The following is a 15,642-nucleotide window of genomic DNA, read 5'->3' as shown; positions in this document are numbered from 1 at the left end:
TCAAAAGAAGTCACTACGATGACATTTGATGCACTGGTTGTAATTTTTCAAGTGTTCTTTGATGCTGGAAAAATGCTGGAGAATTTAAAAACTGACAATGTGAAACAATTATTCAAAAAGAGACAAAATTCAGGTAATAATTCACAAATAGGTGAGTTAGCTTGACATCTGTCTTTGTGAAAGGATGCATAAAATCAGCATTGCTTCATGAAGGTGAAATCATGCCAGACAAATCTAGTTGAGTTTTTTTGAGTAAGTAACAAGGAGAGGTGAACCAGTAGAGGTAATGCATTTGGATTTCCAAAAAGCATTCTATAATGTACTGCACAAAAGTCTGCTTAATAAGAGCTCACAGTATTTGGTAGTGTATTAACATGGTTAGAGAATTGATTATTAGAAGATAGCAAGTTGGGATAAAGGGGGAATTTTCAGGACAGCAACTTGTGGAGTGCCACAGGAATCAGTGTTGTGGCTGCAAATATTTATGAAAATATTAATGTTTCAGATGAGGGAAGTGAATGTACTACAGACCGTTCTGCTATAACGCAACAATTGCATTCCTCTGCACAACCTCACATTATAGAAAACACGCTATGGAAAAGCTGCTATTGAAAATTGCACTGTAGAATGATCGCTAATAGAGAATTGCTATACCCGTTCAGTAGAAAGTTTCCGTTATCCAAACAATTCGTCCACAATTCGTCAATTGGGTTATAGCCAATTTGCGCTGATGAAATGTGCGTTATAGCAGAACGACTTGTATTACCCAATTTTTGGTTGACACAGAAATGGTGGCAAGGCAAGCAGTGAGGATGGTAAAATAATTCCAAGGAGGCATATAGATAGGTCAATATTTTGGATTTAATTGCTGCGGTGCCTGAAATCTTGCTTCTTTTTCTTTATTTTTCTTTGTTTAGAGCTCTGAATTGTGAGCAGAAAGCTGAAGGTGACTTTGAGATATGAGCAGCAGCTTAGACTAGGAGATCATATGATTTAGGAGCATGATTAGGACATTCAGCCCACTGATTCTATTCCACCATTCGATCATGGCGGGTTATATTTCTCAACCCTATTCTCCTGCTTTCTTCATGTAACCCTTGATCACCTTACTAATCAAGACCCTATATCTCTGTCTGAAATACACTCAATGACTTGACCTCCATAGGCTTCTATCGCAACGAGTTCCACAGACTAACCATCTTCTGGCTGAAGGAATTCCTCCTCATCTCAGTTCTAAAGGGCATCCTTTCACTCTGAGTCTGTGCCCTCTGGTCCTAGTCTCTCCTAATACTGGAAACATCTTCTCCACGTTCCCTCTACCCACCTCTCATTCTGTAAGCTTCAAGCAGATCCCCGTCTCATCCTTCTAAATTCATTGAGTACAGAGTCCTGCTCCAACCCTCACACCACTGGCCTGCCCTTATCACTGTGCCCCTATCTCCACTCTTGGTGTTAACCTGTATCCCACTGTAGCTGTGACCTCAGCCTCTGCCTACTTCTTTAACACCGCCATCAGATAGCATATGTGTTGATAATGATATTGCTATGTGCAGAATGCAGTAATGTTGTCAGTGTATTCACAGACACTTTGTGTCTCCTGTTGTGGTCAGGTGAGGTCACAGGATATGTCTATAGTCATGTTGCATTTTTCTAAAAAAGGTTCATTCCCATATATGTAGCACCATCCCATGTATATAGCACCTTCCCATGTATACAGCACCATTCCATGTTTATGGCACCTTCCCACATATATAGCACTGTCCCATGTGTACAGCACTGTCTCCTGTATATATCACCTTCCCATGTAAGGCATCTTCTCATGAATATAGTACTGTCCCACGTATATAGCACCGTCCTATGAATATAACACCCTCTCAAGTATATGGCACCTTCTCATGTGTTCTTAGCATCTTGAAGACCTCAGAAACCAGCTGCAGCCAATGAAACACTTTTTGAAGAATAGTCACTGTTGCAACGCAGCAATCACAATGGACCAATTGTGCACAGTCAATCCCCACAAATAGTAATATTTCAATATAACACACTGAAGGTGTTGAGAATAATCCCAGTCTCTTGGGTTCTATATAATTGGCATTAAACCGGATATCAATACAGAACAGTACAACCTAAAAGGCAAAATGCCGTTGGTGAATAAGTAGAGTGTCACTGGTCTGCAAACTGGCTTCCAAAGTTGAGAGTCAGTCCTTTTGGACTGCCAGTTAATATTTACTTAGAGATATTTATTATCTGTCTAAGTGTAACATCTTTAATTTTGAAAATCCTTTCCAGCCAAAGGTCCTACTCAACCTTTCTCCTTTGTTTCTTGCTCTTGGAATGGAAGCTTAGTACACCATGTCTTTCCTGAACGTCTATGTTGGTGACACAGTATCCTTAGTCCTTTTTTTAATTTTGATTGGAATTGGTCTGTTGTATTTATATAGTGGGAACAAACCCTCAGCTGCTTTCCAGCTTCCCCCATGTCCAACTCCTTTACCATTGATCGGGAACCTGCATATGCTGGACCTGAAAATGCTCTACAAAAACCTGATGGAGGTCAGATAAGTTTATCTTCATTAAATGTTATGTGTCAATGTAATCAAGAAATGGTGGAAAAAAATAAGCCTGTGAAAAGAAAAGACCTGATTGCCTATCCTGAATAATGTTGTGTTGTTAGTGCTTTTTACAGTAGAATCGCCATGATGTTATTAAGATTCATCATTCTTAATATTTGGATTGCGTTGCTGTGCATCTTGTTCATATAATACTGAGGTAGATCTGAATTCAGTTGATTTACATGATTTAAAATATTTTAGAAATTTACAAAACTTTCAATATACGTGTTATTCCAGTTAGAATTTTATCCCTCAGTCTTGAGTCAGTCACTTGACTCACTCTGCCCTAGACACTAAAGAAATCAAACTCTATACAAGGGTTAGTGCTCAGACAAGCTATACTCAACACCACAGTGGGAAAAAGAGAACAATAGTTTCATGTCTAAAGAAATCAGAATAAAGAAAAGTCAAACTCTGTTAATCTGTTAATTTATCTGTTAATCAAAAGCATGTTATAGCGTTTTGTCAACATGTAGACTCAATGCATAAATAAAGGTCAAGCATTGCTGGAACAAAGTTCAGATTCTGTGATGACATCAGGTGATCACGGCACAAACATTGGAAAACTTTCTGACTAGGGTGTTTTGAGAGGTTAGTACTTGGAAGCAAACTTTTGCAGATGATTTTGTACAGGAATAGGATTTGGGAATTCAGCTCCTTGAATCTGTTCTGCTATGGGATATTTACAATAACCTGAGAAGACAGACAAACAGAGCTGCAGTTTAAAAATGCATCCTAATTATGGCACCCACAACAATGTCACTCTTCCCTAGTACTGCACTGCTCATGATATGTGACCAGCTTATGGTTCTTGATGCAGTTTGTGGCCATTAATTTCTGCCTTCAACTTCAACTCTATGCTACTTTCTCCCCACCCCCCACCCTACTGTCATTTATCTCTCCACCCTTCAGACACTCTGCCTGTATCCCTGATGAAGGGCTTTTGCCCGAAACGTCGATTTTACTGCTCCTCGGATGCTGCCTGAATTGCTGTGCTTTTCCAGCACCTCTAATCCAGAAAATGCCTTCAACCACTGCCTTTTCTACTTTACCTTAATGAACCATGTAAGAGAAGGCTGAGCATGGGAGCCAATGGATTCTTTAAAATTATAGAGTCATAGAGATGCACAGCATGGAAACAGACCCTTCGGTCCAAACCGTCCATGCCGACCAGATATCCCAACCCAATCTAGTCCCACTTGCCAGCACCCGGCCCATATCCCTCCAAACCATTCCTATTCATATACCCATCCAAATGCCTCTTAAATATTGCAATTGTACTAGCTTCCACCACTTCCTCTGGCAGCTCATTCCATACACGTACCACCCTCTGCGTGAAAAAGTTGCCCCTTAGGTCTCTATTATATCCTTCCCCTCTCACCCTAAACCTATGCCCTCTAGTTCTGGACTCCCCCTTCCCAGGGAAAAGACCTTGTCTATTTACCTTATCAACATCCCTCATGATTTTATAAACCTCCGTGAGGTCATCCCTCAGCCTCTCCAGGGAATACAGCCCCAGCCTATTCAGCCTCTGCCTGTAGCTCAACCCTGGCAACATGCAAATGTTTTAACAGGGTAGACACAAGGAGAATATTTCTACTTGTGGGAAGAAGAACCAATCTAAAGGTCATTAATAAAATACGATTACCAACTAATGTAACCAGCAATTCCATCAAACCTTCTTTGCCCAGAGTGTGATGAGAATATGGAACTTATTACCAGAGGGATTGATTGAAGTGAACAGCATTGCTGCATTTAAGGAGAAGCTTGATATGCCTATGTAGTAGAAAGGAATAGTTGGGCATGCTGATAAAGAATTAAAAGAGGAAAGCAAGAAAAGGCTTGAGTGAAGCATAAACACTGGGCTGGATGGCCTGTTCTGCACTGAATATCCTATAAAGTCTGTATAATGTAGTGCTAAATCCATTTATACAATCACTGTCTGTTCAGTTTCGAGATTTAACCTAGTAACTGACAGCCATAACACATTTTATATGTGCTCAAATCAACAAAACATTTCCTCATGATGGACCATGCAATATTATTGCTTTCTATTAGTAGATAACTAGTTGAAACGTTCTTTATGGTTTCTGTGTAACTTTCTTTCTAGAAATCTTAGTAACACATTGCAGGAACCTTTGAATAAATGCTGAAATCTTGAGGGTAAAATCGGGCAGGCGTATTAATACAAAACATGAAATGTTGTACTTGCTGACTGGTCTCTGGGTCTCTATTCGCTTCTACTAAAATCAGACCATAATGGGGTGATGAAAGGGAAATGGATCCAATACATGTTCTTTCAGTCCCCACCTGTATCCAATTTCACCTCCTCCTCTTCCACCCTCACCTGCTTTATTGTATTGACACGATTATTTTGGTTTAATTTCAGCTATCAGAGAAATATGGATCTGTGTTTACCATTCAGCTAGGACTGGAAAAGATAGTGGTGCTCACAGGGTACGAAACAGTGAAAGAAGCTCTTGTGGATCATGCAGACACATTTGCAGAGAGAGCAAAGATCCCAGTGCTGGAAATGCAGGCAAATGGCTATGGTAATTGGCAGTTCTTCTTTTTCTTATTGGGAGCCAACATATCCAAAAGGTCTGCAAACCAAGGCATTATTTGCTCTTGTTTCAGATTGATCATTTTGAGTCATGTAACCATACTTTTATTTCTTTCTTTTTAATGAATGTAAAGTGGTTGTGGCAAGGTCCTGCTAAATTTGTCTCATGGTGAGAATGGGCAACAAGGAAGAAATTAGTGCCCTGACTGATGAGCTGCATATAGGTATGAACTTAGGAAGACAGGATAGGAAGGTATTGGTCAAGGCAGATTTTTGCTGAAAGTCTGAAATTGTGTTGAAACTGTGAGGGAACTGCGACTCATTGTCTCTGTGACCATAAAGATAAGGGAGTTGGAGATAAGACTCCAGACCACACTGTTCTCTCTCCTATCCACCCAACTTTGCATTTCCTCAAACATTTCCTTGAAGAGAGAGAGAGAGAGACAAGAGCAAATACCTCTGGCAAGGACCTCAAATAGGACAGTGATGCAATTATAACCCAGTTACATGAGTTAAAGCCAGATATTGTCTATTATGGCAAAGTCATAACAAGTAGAGAGATATAAAGAAAAGATTCAGGGCTGCACAGTGGCTCAGTGGTTAGCACCGCTACCTCGCATCACCAGGGACCTGGGTTTGATTCCAGCCTCGGGTGACTGTCTGTGTGAAGTTTCCTCTGGGTGCTCCGGTTTCCTCCCACAATCCAAAGATGTGCAGGTTAGGTGGATTGGCTATGCTGAATTGCCCATAGTGCTCAAGGACATGTATTAGTCAGGGTTAAGTATAGAGTAATAGGGTAAGGGAATGGGTCTGGGTGGGTTACTCTTTGGAGGGTTGGTTGGGCCAAATGGCCTGTTTCCACACTGTAAGGAATCTAATCTAAACTTTGTGAACAATTCATTACTGAAGTCAGGTAGAGCACTTTGGTCATGTGCTCCAGAGGTACACAGGAGACGTGTTGATGGATTTGTCATCTAAGGCTGATTCTGGCCCATCAGATTTCTAAGCAACCAGCATCACAGCGAGTATGTACTACTGCTTAGTAGTTAAAGAAAATGGAAGTGGAAGTGTACTCAAGCTGTTGTGTGCCATTGGCAGCTGATTGATAACATTTGGACCCAATAAGGGATTTTTAATTATGAATTATTGATATCGTATTTATTTGTTAAGATGACAAAAAAATGATCACAAGGTTGGCAATACACCTACAAAAGTGAATTTAGGCTTCATTAAAAAATGCTGGATCAGTGAGCTAGTTAGTGCAGGGTTGGTAGCACTGTGAGACGTCTCATTCATTCAAAAGGATGTTACTATTTCTGATAGAAGCTAGGGCATCTGAAAATACAAACACGAAGCATGAGTAAACCATTTATTCCTTGGAGCCTACTCTGCCATTCTTTAAGATCATGGGCGATCTGACTGTAACCTCAAATCCATATTCCGTTTACTTCCACATTCGATTAGCTTTCCAATTTCCTTGCTGCATCTGCAAATTAATCTTTTGCACTTCATGCACTAGGGCACCCAATTCCCTCTACATCTCTGAACATGGCAGTCTCTCACCATTTGGATAGTGCATTTATTTTTTATGTGTCCTGCCAAAATGGACAACTTCGCATTTTCCCAAATTATATTCCATTAGCTAGGTTTTATCTGCTCGTTTAATGCATCTATATTTTTTGTAGCCTTTTTGCATCCTCTTCATAAGTTACTAATTAACCTACCTTTGTGGCATTAGCAAATTTGGCAACATCACCTTCTATGCCTTTGTCCACATTATTTTACATGAATTGAAAACAGTTGAGGTCCCAGCACAAATCCTTGAGTTATACCACACATTACATCTTGCCAACCAGAAAAAGACTCATTTACGCCTATTCTTTGTTTCCTGGTATCCAGCTAATGTTCTATCCATGCCAATATGCTACTTCTACAGCAGGAACTTTTGTTTTTTGCAATAGTCTCAGATGGCACATTTTTTTCAAATGCAGTCGAGATTTAGGGATCATAAGTATAAAATAGTCACTGTTAGGGAATCCAGGAGGGAATTCAGGAGAAAATACCTCCCCAGAAATTAGTGTGACTATGAAAGTTGCGAGTGGTTAGATGACTGTAGATGCAGTTACGGTTTAGCTGAATAAAGACATAAAGAAGAAAGAAATAGAAGACTAATCTGAAAGGCTTAGGCAAAAAAACTGACATAAGCACTGTACAGATAGTGAATGGCTTGCTCTTGTTGTGTGCATTCTGTTGTCTAATGTTAAAGAAATTATTACATTAGTGCAACCACAAATGAAAGGAGCAATTAGCGTGCAACACAACACTTCATGATGGAATTTCTCCCGTTAAACTTTTCAGTTGGTGCAGAACTGGTTGGAAAGTTATTCAGTGCTGTGGAACTTCCTGAAAAGTTTAACAAAAGCTTGGAGTAAAACAGTGGGGCAGCATTTAGAACATTGAACCTAGAACATAGAAGAATACAGCACAGAACAGGCCCTTCGGCCCACGATGTTGTGCCGAACATTTGTCCTAGCTTAAGCACCCATCCATGTACCTATCCAATTGCCGCTTAAAGGTCACCAAAGATTCTGACTCTACCACTACCACAGGCAGCGCATTCCATGCCCCCACCACTCTGGGTTAAGAACCTACCCCTGACATCTCCCCTATACCTTCCACCCTTCACCTTAAATTTATGCCCCTTGTAACACTCTGTTGCACCCGGGGAAAAAGCTTCTGACTGTCTACTCTATCTATTCCCCTAATCATCTTATAAACCTCTATCAAGTCACCCCTCATCCTTCGCCGTTCCAACAAGAAAAGGCCGAGAACTCTCAACCTATCCTCGTACGACCTATTCTCCATTCCAGGCAAACATCAGGCAGTCCATTCAACCTTGTGGCATATTGAGGCCTTTACATGGCCAGAGCTTCATTCCAACCCTGTCATCATTTTATTCGCAAGAGAGGGCAGCTGAGGAAGTAAGGTGGTGGCATAGTAGTTATGCCATTGGGCTAGTCATTTAGAGCCCTGAAAAATACTCTGGGGATGTGGGTTTGAAATCCCCCCCCCCCATGCCAGATATTGAAATTTGTATCTGGAATTAAAAGTAAACATAATGGCGAACATGTAACCACTGTTGATTGTCATAAAAATCCACCTTTTGTGACAGAAATCTGCTGTCCTTACCTGGTCTGGTCTATGGGTAACTCCAGACCCACAGTATTATGGTTGATTTTTAACTGTCTTCTGAAATAGTCAAGCAAGCCACTCAAGGGCAATTAGGCATGGGAAATAAATGTTGGCCTAAGGCAGTGATACCCACATCCCATGACTGAACAAAATGAATTAGGCAGCCCATTTGTTTTCTAAATAAAAATTAAGTAAGCTGTTGTAAGGCAAATTAATGGTGAAATTCTTTTGAAAATCCCCTGTGCCTGACTCAAGATCATGCCCCATTGAACTTGCTCACTGGCGTCTCATATCTGGCACTGCACTGTCACATCCCTCAATGGGGTCTACCAGTCAGTGACCACTGTTTAAAACTGGTGTTTCTGGGACTACAGAGTTACCAGTCAATTTGATTGGTTGGCAGCTGAAAATGTGTTGCTGGAAAAGCGCAGCAGGTCAGGCAGCATCCAAGGAGCAGGAGAATCGACGTTTCGGGCATGAGCCCTTCTTCAGGAATGGCAGCTTTATAAAGTGAACCGTCCTCCTCAGATGAGTGTGAATATCTTGGCCTGAGCTAACCCTCAGGCCTAAATGACTGCAGGGCTGAGAACACCTTGTCAGCAGCCTCCTGACTAACATATTGGCCAGGAGAATATGGTGTCCAGTAAAATTCAGTTCTAGAATACCGAAAATGTTCAGAAAAGATAGCCAAGAAAACATAGGAAAATGTGTTTGCAGAACAGATTAGAGAACAATTGAATGTTGGGAAATAATTTTTTTTACTGGAGTAAGGAGAAAATCCATTTGGTTGGCTTTGGGAAGTAAAAAGGTTGTGATTACACTATTTGTGTAAATAGGCTTATGAGAAAAATAGAGGAGGAGGTTTGCAGAGCAAATGTATGCCCAACAAAGTTTTATGTAAATAAATGTGAGGTTACCCAATTTGGGAGAAAAAGCAGGACTGCAGATTATCACTGGAATGGCAATTAATTAGTAAAGGGGAAGTTGCAACACCACCTGGGTATCCTTGTACATTAGTCACTGAAAGCATGGCAGCGCAGCAGGCAGTGAAGAAGGCAAATGGTATGTTGGCCATTATAGCAAGAAAATTCATGTACAGGAGTAGGGATGTCTTTCTGCAGTTGTATATGGTCTTGTATGCAGTTTTGGTCTCCTATCGCAGGAAGGATTTTGTGGCTATGAAAGAGTGCAACAAAAGTCTTACCAGGCTGATGCCTGGGTTGGTAGGATTGACTTAAATGAAGACAGACTGGCTCGGTTGGACTATATTCACTGAAGCTTAGAAGAATTGTGGGGGAAGAGGTTATCTCATAGAAACTTATAAAATTTTAACATGACTTACTAGGGTAAAGGCAGAAAGGATGTTTCCAGTAACCAGGGAATCCAGCACCAGAGATTACAGTCCAAGGAAACTAGGTAGACCATTTTGGATGCGATGAAGAGAATTTTCTTCACCCTGAGAGTGGTGAGCCTGTTGAATTAGAATCATAGAGTCATACAGCATGGAAACGGACCCTTTGGTCCAACTTGTCCATGCCAACCAAGTTTAAACTTGCCTGCGTTTGGCAACCTTTTTATTCGAGAGTGTGGTGCTGGAAAAGCACAGCAGGTCAGGCAGCATCCAAAGACCAGAAGAATTGGTGTTTCAGACATAATGAAGGACTTATGCCCGAAACATCGACTCTCCTGCTCCTCGGATGCTGCCTGACCTGCTATGCTTTTCCAGCACCACACTCTCGACTCTGATCTCCAGCATCTGCAGTCCTCACTTTCTCCTAACATTTCCTATTCATGTACTGTTCAAATGTCTTTAAATGTTGTAACCCTATCTGCATCAATCATTCCCCTGGCAGTTCATCTAACATAGGGACCACCCTTTATGTGAAAAAGTTGACCCTCATGTTCCTTTCAAATCTTTCTCCTGTCACATTAAAAATATGCCCCCTTGTTTTGAACTCCCCCCACCAAAGGGAAAAGACCTTTGCTATTCACCTTATCTATGCCCCTCATGATTTTATAAATCTCTATAAGGTCACCCCTCAACCCTCTATGTTCCAATGAAAAAAGTCCTACCCTATCCAACCTCTCCCTATAACTCAAATCCACCAGTCCCAACAACAACCTGGTAAATCTTTTCTGAACTCTCTGCAATTTAACAATGTCCTTCTTATAGCAGAGCGACCAGAACTGTACAGTATATCCAAAAGTGTCCTCACCAATTCTGTCACAAAAAGCGATTGCAGCTAAAAGAATTTATATTTTCACGAAGGAGTTAAATAAAGTATTTATGGATTTAGGGAGAAAGCAGGACAATGCATTCAATTTCTAGAAAGGTTGTATGAGATCAAGAGACCCAGGAATTATGACAGAAATTGAATTCAACAAAAAAAGTCTGGAATTAAGAATCAAATGATGACCATGAAACCATTGTTGGAAAAATTATCTGGTTCACTAATGTTCTTTAGGGAAGGAAACTGCCATCCTTACCCAATCTGGCTTACATGTGACTCCAATTTGACAGCAATGTGGTTGATTCTTCACTGCCTTCTGCGCAACTAGGGATTGGCAATAAATACTAGCCTAGCCAGCGACACCCACATCCCATGAATGAATTTAAAAATCTGGGGTGGGGGGTTGTGAGTGTCTGTGAGAGACAGTGTATATATGTGTGCATGTGTTTAGAGTGGTCTAAGTCTCTGAGAGGATGCCTGTGTGAGTGTGGGAGTATGTGTGTCTGTAAGGGTGTGTGTGAGTGTCTGTCAATTAATGGAGAGCTGACCTCAATGGGGCAAGAACAGAGCTCAGCAAGATTGACTGGAAGATAGGATGTGTGGGAAAGGCAGTAACAGAACAACCTTTAACCAACAGATAGCTTGAGGCATATTCCCTCAAATGGAAAAGGTAGGACGGATAAATCCAGCGTTCCCTGGATGACAAAGGGTATAGAAATTAACTTTAGAAGGAAAAAGTGTGTTCATGACAAGTGTAGGGCAGAAAACATATTGAGAACTGAGAGAAATACTAAGAGGGGATTTACACATGGAGGCTGGGGGGCATTGCTGGGGGAAAATGAACAAGAAAATGAGGGTTATAGATTTAAATCGATGAGCAAATAAAGAAAAGGTGATGGGAGAAAAATATTTTCACACAGTAAGCAGTTAGAGAATGGAATGCGTGCCTGGAAATGTGTTGCAGGCAGGTTTAGTTGAGGCATTCAAGAGGGCATTGGGTAAATATTTGGTATGAATAGTGTACATACATATGGGAGAAAGAATGAGATTGGCGCAAGTAACGATGCTCACTTGAAGAGCTGTTGCAGGCACAAAGAGCAGAATGGCATCTTGTACTGTAACAATTCTGTGATTCTATGATGGCATAAAACCCAGATGTTTATTTCTACCCCAATGTTTATTTCCTGAAATCACTGTAAACAAAGTAAGTTATCTTCTGTACATTCCAGGTATTTCCTTTGGACACGGGGAATCATGGAAACAGATGCGACGATTTGCTCTAATGACCCTACGTAATTTTGGAATGGGAAAGAAGACAATTGAAGATACAGTTACAGAGGAAGCTAGGTTTCTGGTACAAGAAATCCAATCTCATGAAGGTTAGGGTTTAGTTCCATAATTATATGCCAGTGATTTGTTGGTATGCAACCTGTTCACTTTACTCTTGCAGAAATATTCAATGTTCTTTTATGCTTGGGTTTTACTTCAGCTTGTTAACATTCAGGCACAATGGAATGTCTGCCTGGTGGATAGAACCATTGTCAGATACGGTACGGCCTGTTCAATTTTTCTAGCATGTTGGACATTGAACTGAAATATATGATTTGCTTGTCATTGTGTCTGAACCCAATTCTGTTCACCTAGTACCTATCCAAGCACACTTCCAGAGAGAAGTAAAAAGGTAGTTCCATTGGTGGCAGAGACCAGAATTGGGACCAGAAATATTAGATACACACAGATAAATCCCGTTATTGAATTCAAGTGAAACATCTTCACACATTGAGAGATGAGAGTGTGAAATTCACTAGCACAAGAATTGGTTGATGTGAAAGCACAGATGCTCAAGGACTGGTTGATATGAGTAGCTCAGGTGCCATTAATAGGAAGGTACATGAATGCAAGACAGAGTAATGTAATAAGGATATGTAATAGGCTATAAGAAGAGGGATGTAAAATTGGCACAGGTCCAGCCAATCTTCTATCCATGACAATATGCTACTCCTACAGCAGGAACTTTTGTTTTTCACAAAAAACTTCGTTGGGGCACATTATCAAATGCCATCTAGAATTAGGAATCATAAACATAAAATAGTCACTGTTAAATCCAGTAGGGAATTCAGGAGAAAATACCTCCCCAGGAATTAGTGAGACGAAGTTGCAAACAGTTGAAATGACTGTAGATGCAGTTATGGTTTAGCTGATAAAGACCTAAAGAAGAAAAGAATGGAAAGGTAATCTGATAGGCTTAGGCAAACAAAACGATATAAACACTGTACAGATCAGGTGGTGAATGGCCTGCTTTTGTTGTGTACATTCTGCTGTATAATTTTAAGTAAGTTGCTATGTTAGGGCAACTACAAATGAAGGGCGCAATTAACGTGCGCTCAATTCAACACAACACTGCATGATGCAACTTGTCAGGTTAACACTCTCAGTTGGTGCAGAACTGGTTGGAAAATTACTCAGTGCTGTGGACTTGCCTGGAAATTTTACAGAAAGCTCGGATTAAAATGTTGGGGAAGCATTTAGGAAACAGTAATTATTGTTTCATAAAGTTTGGGATGGTGGTGGAGAATGCCATGCAACAATCCAGAGGAAGAAAAATCAATTTATGGAGAAAACTGACTTAAATGGAGCAAGAACAGACATTTCCTAGGTTAAGAAGTTGGCAGGTATTTTCCCTCAAATGGGAAAGGTAAGACAAACAAATCCAGTGTTCCCTGGATGGAAAAGGAATTAGAAATGAACTTGAGAAAGAAAAAGTGTACGACAGACAATGCATTGACAGTGAAGAGAAATACTGAAGGTCAAGGAGGAGAATTCCCCTGCCTTACTTAGGATTGCTGCCAGGAAGTTTATCACCTATAAATCTATATCAAGGAAGATATGGAGAGGTTTTCCCAGTGTTGCAATCTAACTTTGGAACAGATGCTGTGATGATTACTTCATAGCTGCTTTTAGACGATGAGAAATTTGTCAGACGTGATTTCCCTTTCATGAAGAATCTATTTGATTATATGTTGGACGTATCCATGTTCTGCTATTACATCCTTTATAGACATTTTCCCAATAACTGATATTAAATAAACAGGCTTACAGTTATCTGTTCTTTTATAATCTCACTCCCATTTTCAATAAGGGTATAAATATGGCAATTTTCAAATCGCTTAGTACTTTTCCAGGATTCTTTGAAGGCTACTATCAATGCATTCATTATCCAACAACACAACATGGCAGATCATTATGTACAGGCAGACCTTGAGTTATGAATGGGTTCCATTTTTGTGTCCATTCTCAAGTCAATTTGTATGCAAGTCAAAACACAATGCAAGACAATATAAAACAACCGTTCAAAAGTCCAGAAAATGTTTGTATGTCAGATATATGAAATTAAACTTCTTTATAAATTTCTTGTAAAAACAATCATTCATAAGTCAGATGTTCATTAGTCAGAGACCCGCTGTACTTGCAAGGCTGTAAAGTGCTCAGGAATGTGCTGACTTGTGAAGGTTGTAATCCATGTCCAGGTCTCCCTTTCATGTTTTACTCTGTTCTGGAAAAGACTGTCAAAAGCCCCAGAAATGGAACCTTCCTGGTCTATATGACTCACAAACTGAGCCATCAGTCGAGCTGAATATGTGACAAATTCAAAGCATCAGACGGAATTAAAGTGAATCACATTTTTCTTTTCAAATTAACATTAAACGGCATGTTGATCTGCTTTTGTTGGCAGGTCGACCCTTTGATACAGCTGTGCCTGTCACCTCTGCCATGGCTAACATCATCTGCTGGATAGTTTTTGGTGAACGGTTTGACTACAAGGACAAAACATTTTGTACCATAACAAAGCTGATACGTGAAAACTTTAATCTACTTGGAACTTCTACAGTCCAGGTATATGATCAATATTACATAAATAGTGATATATTTCAGTAGGAAGAATGAGGAAAAGTCGTATTCAATAATGTATAAAATTCTAAAGAGGGTTCAGGAACAGAGATCTGGGGTATGCAAGGGCAAATTGTTACAGATGTCAAAATAGTCAATAAGACATACAGATCTTGGGCTTTAAAGATACAGGAGTAGCGTATAACAGCAAAGAACTTATGGAAAATTTTTAGTTCAGCCTCAATCAATTGCTGTATCTGATTTCTTGCACCACACTTTAGGAAGGAACTGAAGATGGTGCAGAAACGATTTTTGAGAATGGTTCTGAGAGTGATGGTCCTTAGTTTTGAGGGTAGGTTTACAAAACTCAGGCTGTTCTCTTTAAAGAAGTGAAGTCTTAGAACAAACTTCAAATAAAATTATGCCGGGCCTGGACAGAAGATAGAGGGTCAAAATGGCTTCCATTGGCGGAAAGGACAAGCACAGCAACAATTTACCAATGCTCCTCAGAAACTCCTTCCGAATCTGCAAACACTACCATTTCAAAGACAAGGGCAGCAGATACACAGGGACATCACAACCACTCCAAATCATTTACCAACCTGACTTGGCAATCTATTGCTGTTCCTCCATTGTCACTGGTTCAAAATCCCTAACAGCACAGTGGTCTTGCCTACAGCAGGTGGCCTGCAGCAGTTCAATGAATATAGGCCTCATTGTGGTGCCCTTATCCCTTGAATGAATAAAAATAAATTCCAGATGATTAGCCAAAGAACCAATGGTGAATGGAGGGAAAACCTTTTACCACAGCAAATGGTTAGGATCTGGAATCTCTACTTCAGAATATGATGGAGGCTACTTCAGTTTTGATCTTCTAAAGGGAATTAAATAAATGCCTGAAGTGTAAAGATATCCATGACTAGAGGGAAAGGACAGGGAGTGGGATCAGGAAAATTGATGTAGTGTACCTGGACTTTCAGAAAGGTTTTGATAAAGTCCCACATAGGAGGTTAGTGAGCAAAATTAGGGCACATGGTATTGGGGGCAAAGTACTAGATTGGATTGAAAATTGGTTGGCTGATAGGAAACAAAGGGTAGTGATAAACGGCTCCATTTCGGAATGGTAGGCAGTGACCAGTGGGGTACCGCAGGGATC

General features: G+C 40.4%; 1 protein-coding gene across 1 annotated transcript in view; it reads left to right on the top strand.

Annotated features, from left to right (window-relative positions):
* Nucleotides 1-15,642, top strand: part of LOC122560423 — a 62,813-nt gene that overhangs the window by 35,248 nt on the left and 11,923 nt on the right. The window contains 4 exon segments of the mRNA XM_043711056.1: nucleotides 2,347-2,553; nucleotides 5,002-5,164; nucleotides 11,828-11,977; nucleotides 14,332-14,492. Coding sequence (XP_043566991.1) covers nucleotides 2,347-2,553; nucleotides 5,002-5,164; nucleotides 11,828-11,977; nucleotides 14,332-14,492 — 681 coding nt within the window.

This window comes from Chiloscyllium plagiosum, chromosome 21 (assembly GCF_004010195.1).
Source record: "Chiloscyllium plagiosum isolate BGI_BamShark_2017 chromosome 21, ASM401019v2, whole genome shotgun sequence".
In the NCBI taxonomy this organism is placed as follows: domain Eukaryota; kingdom Metazoa; phylum Chordata; class Chondrichthyes; order Orectolobiformes; family Hemiscylliidae; genus Chiloscyllium; species Chiloscyllium plagiosum.
This window is presented reverse-complemented; position numbering and strand designations above follow the sequence as displayed.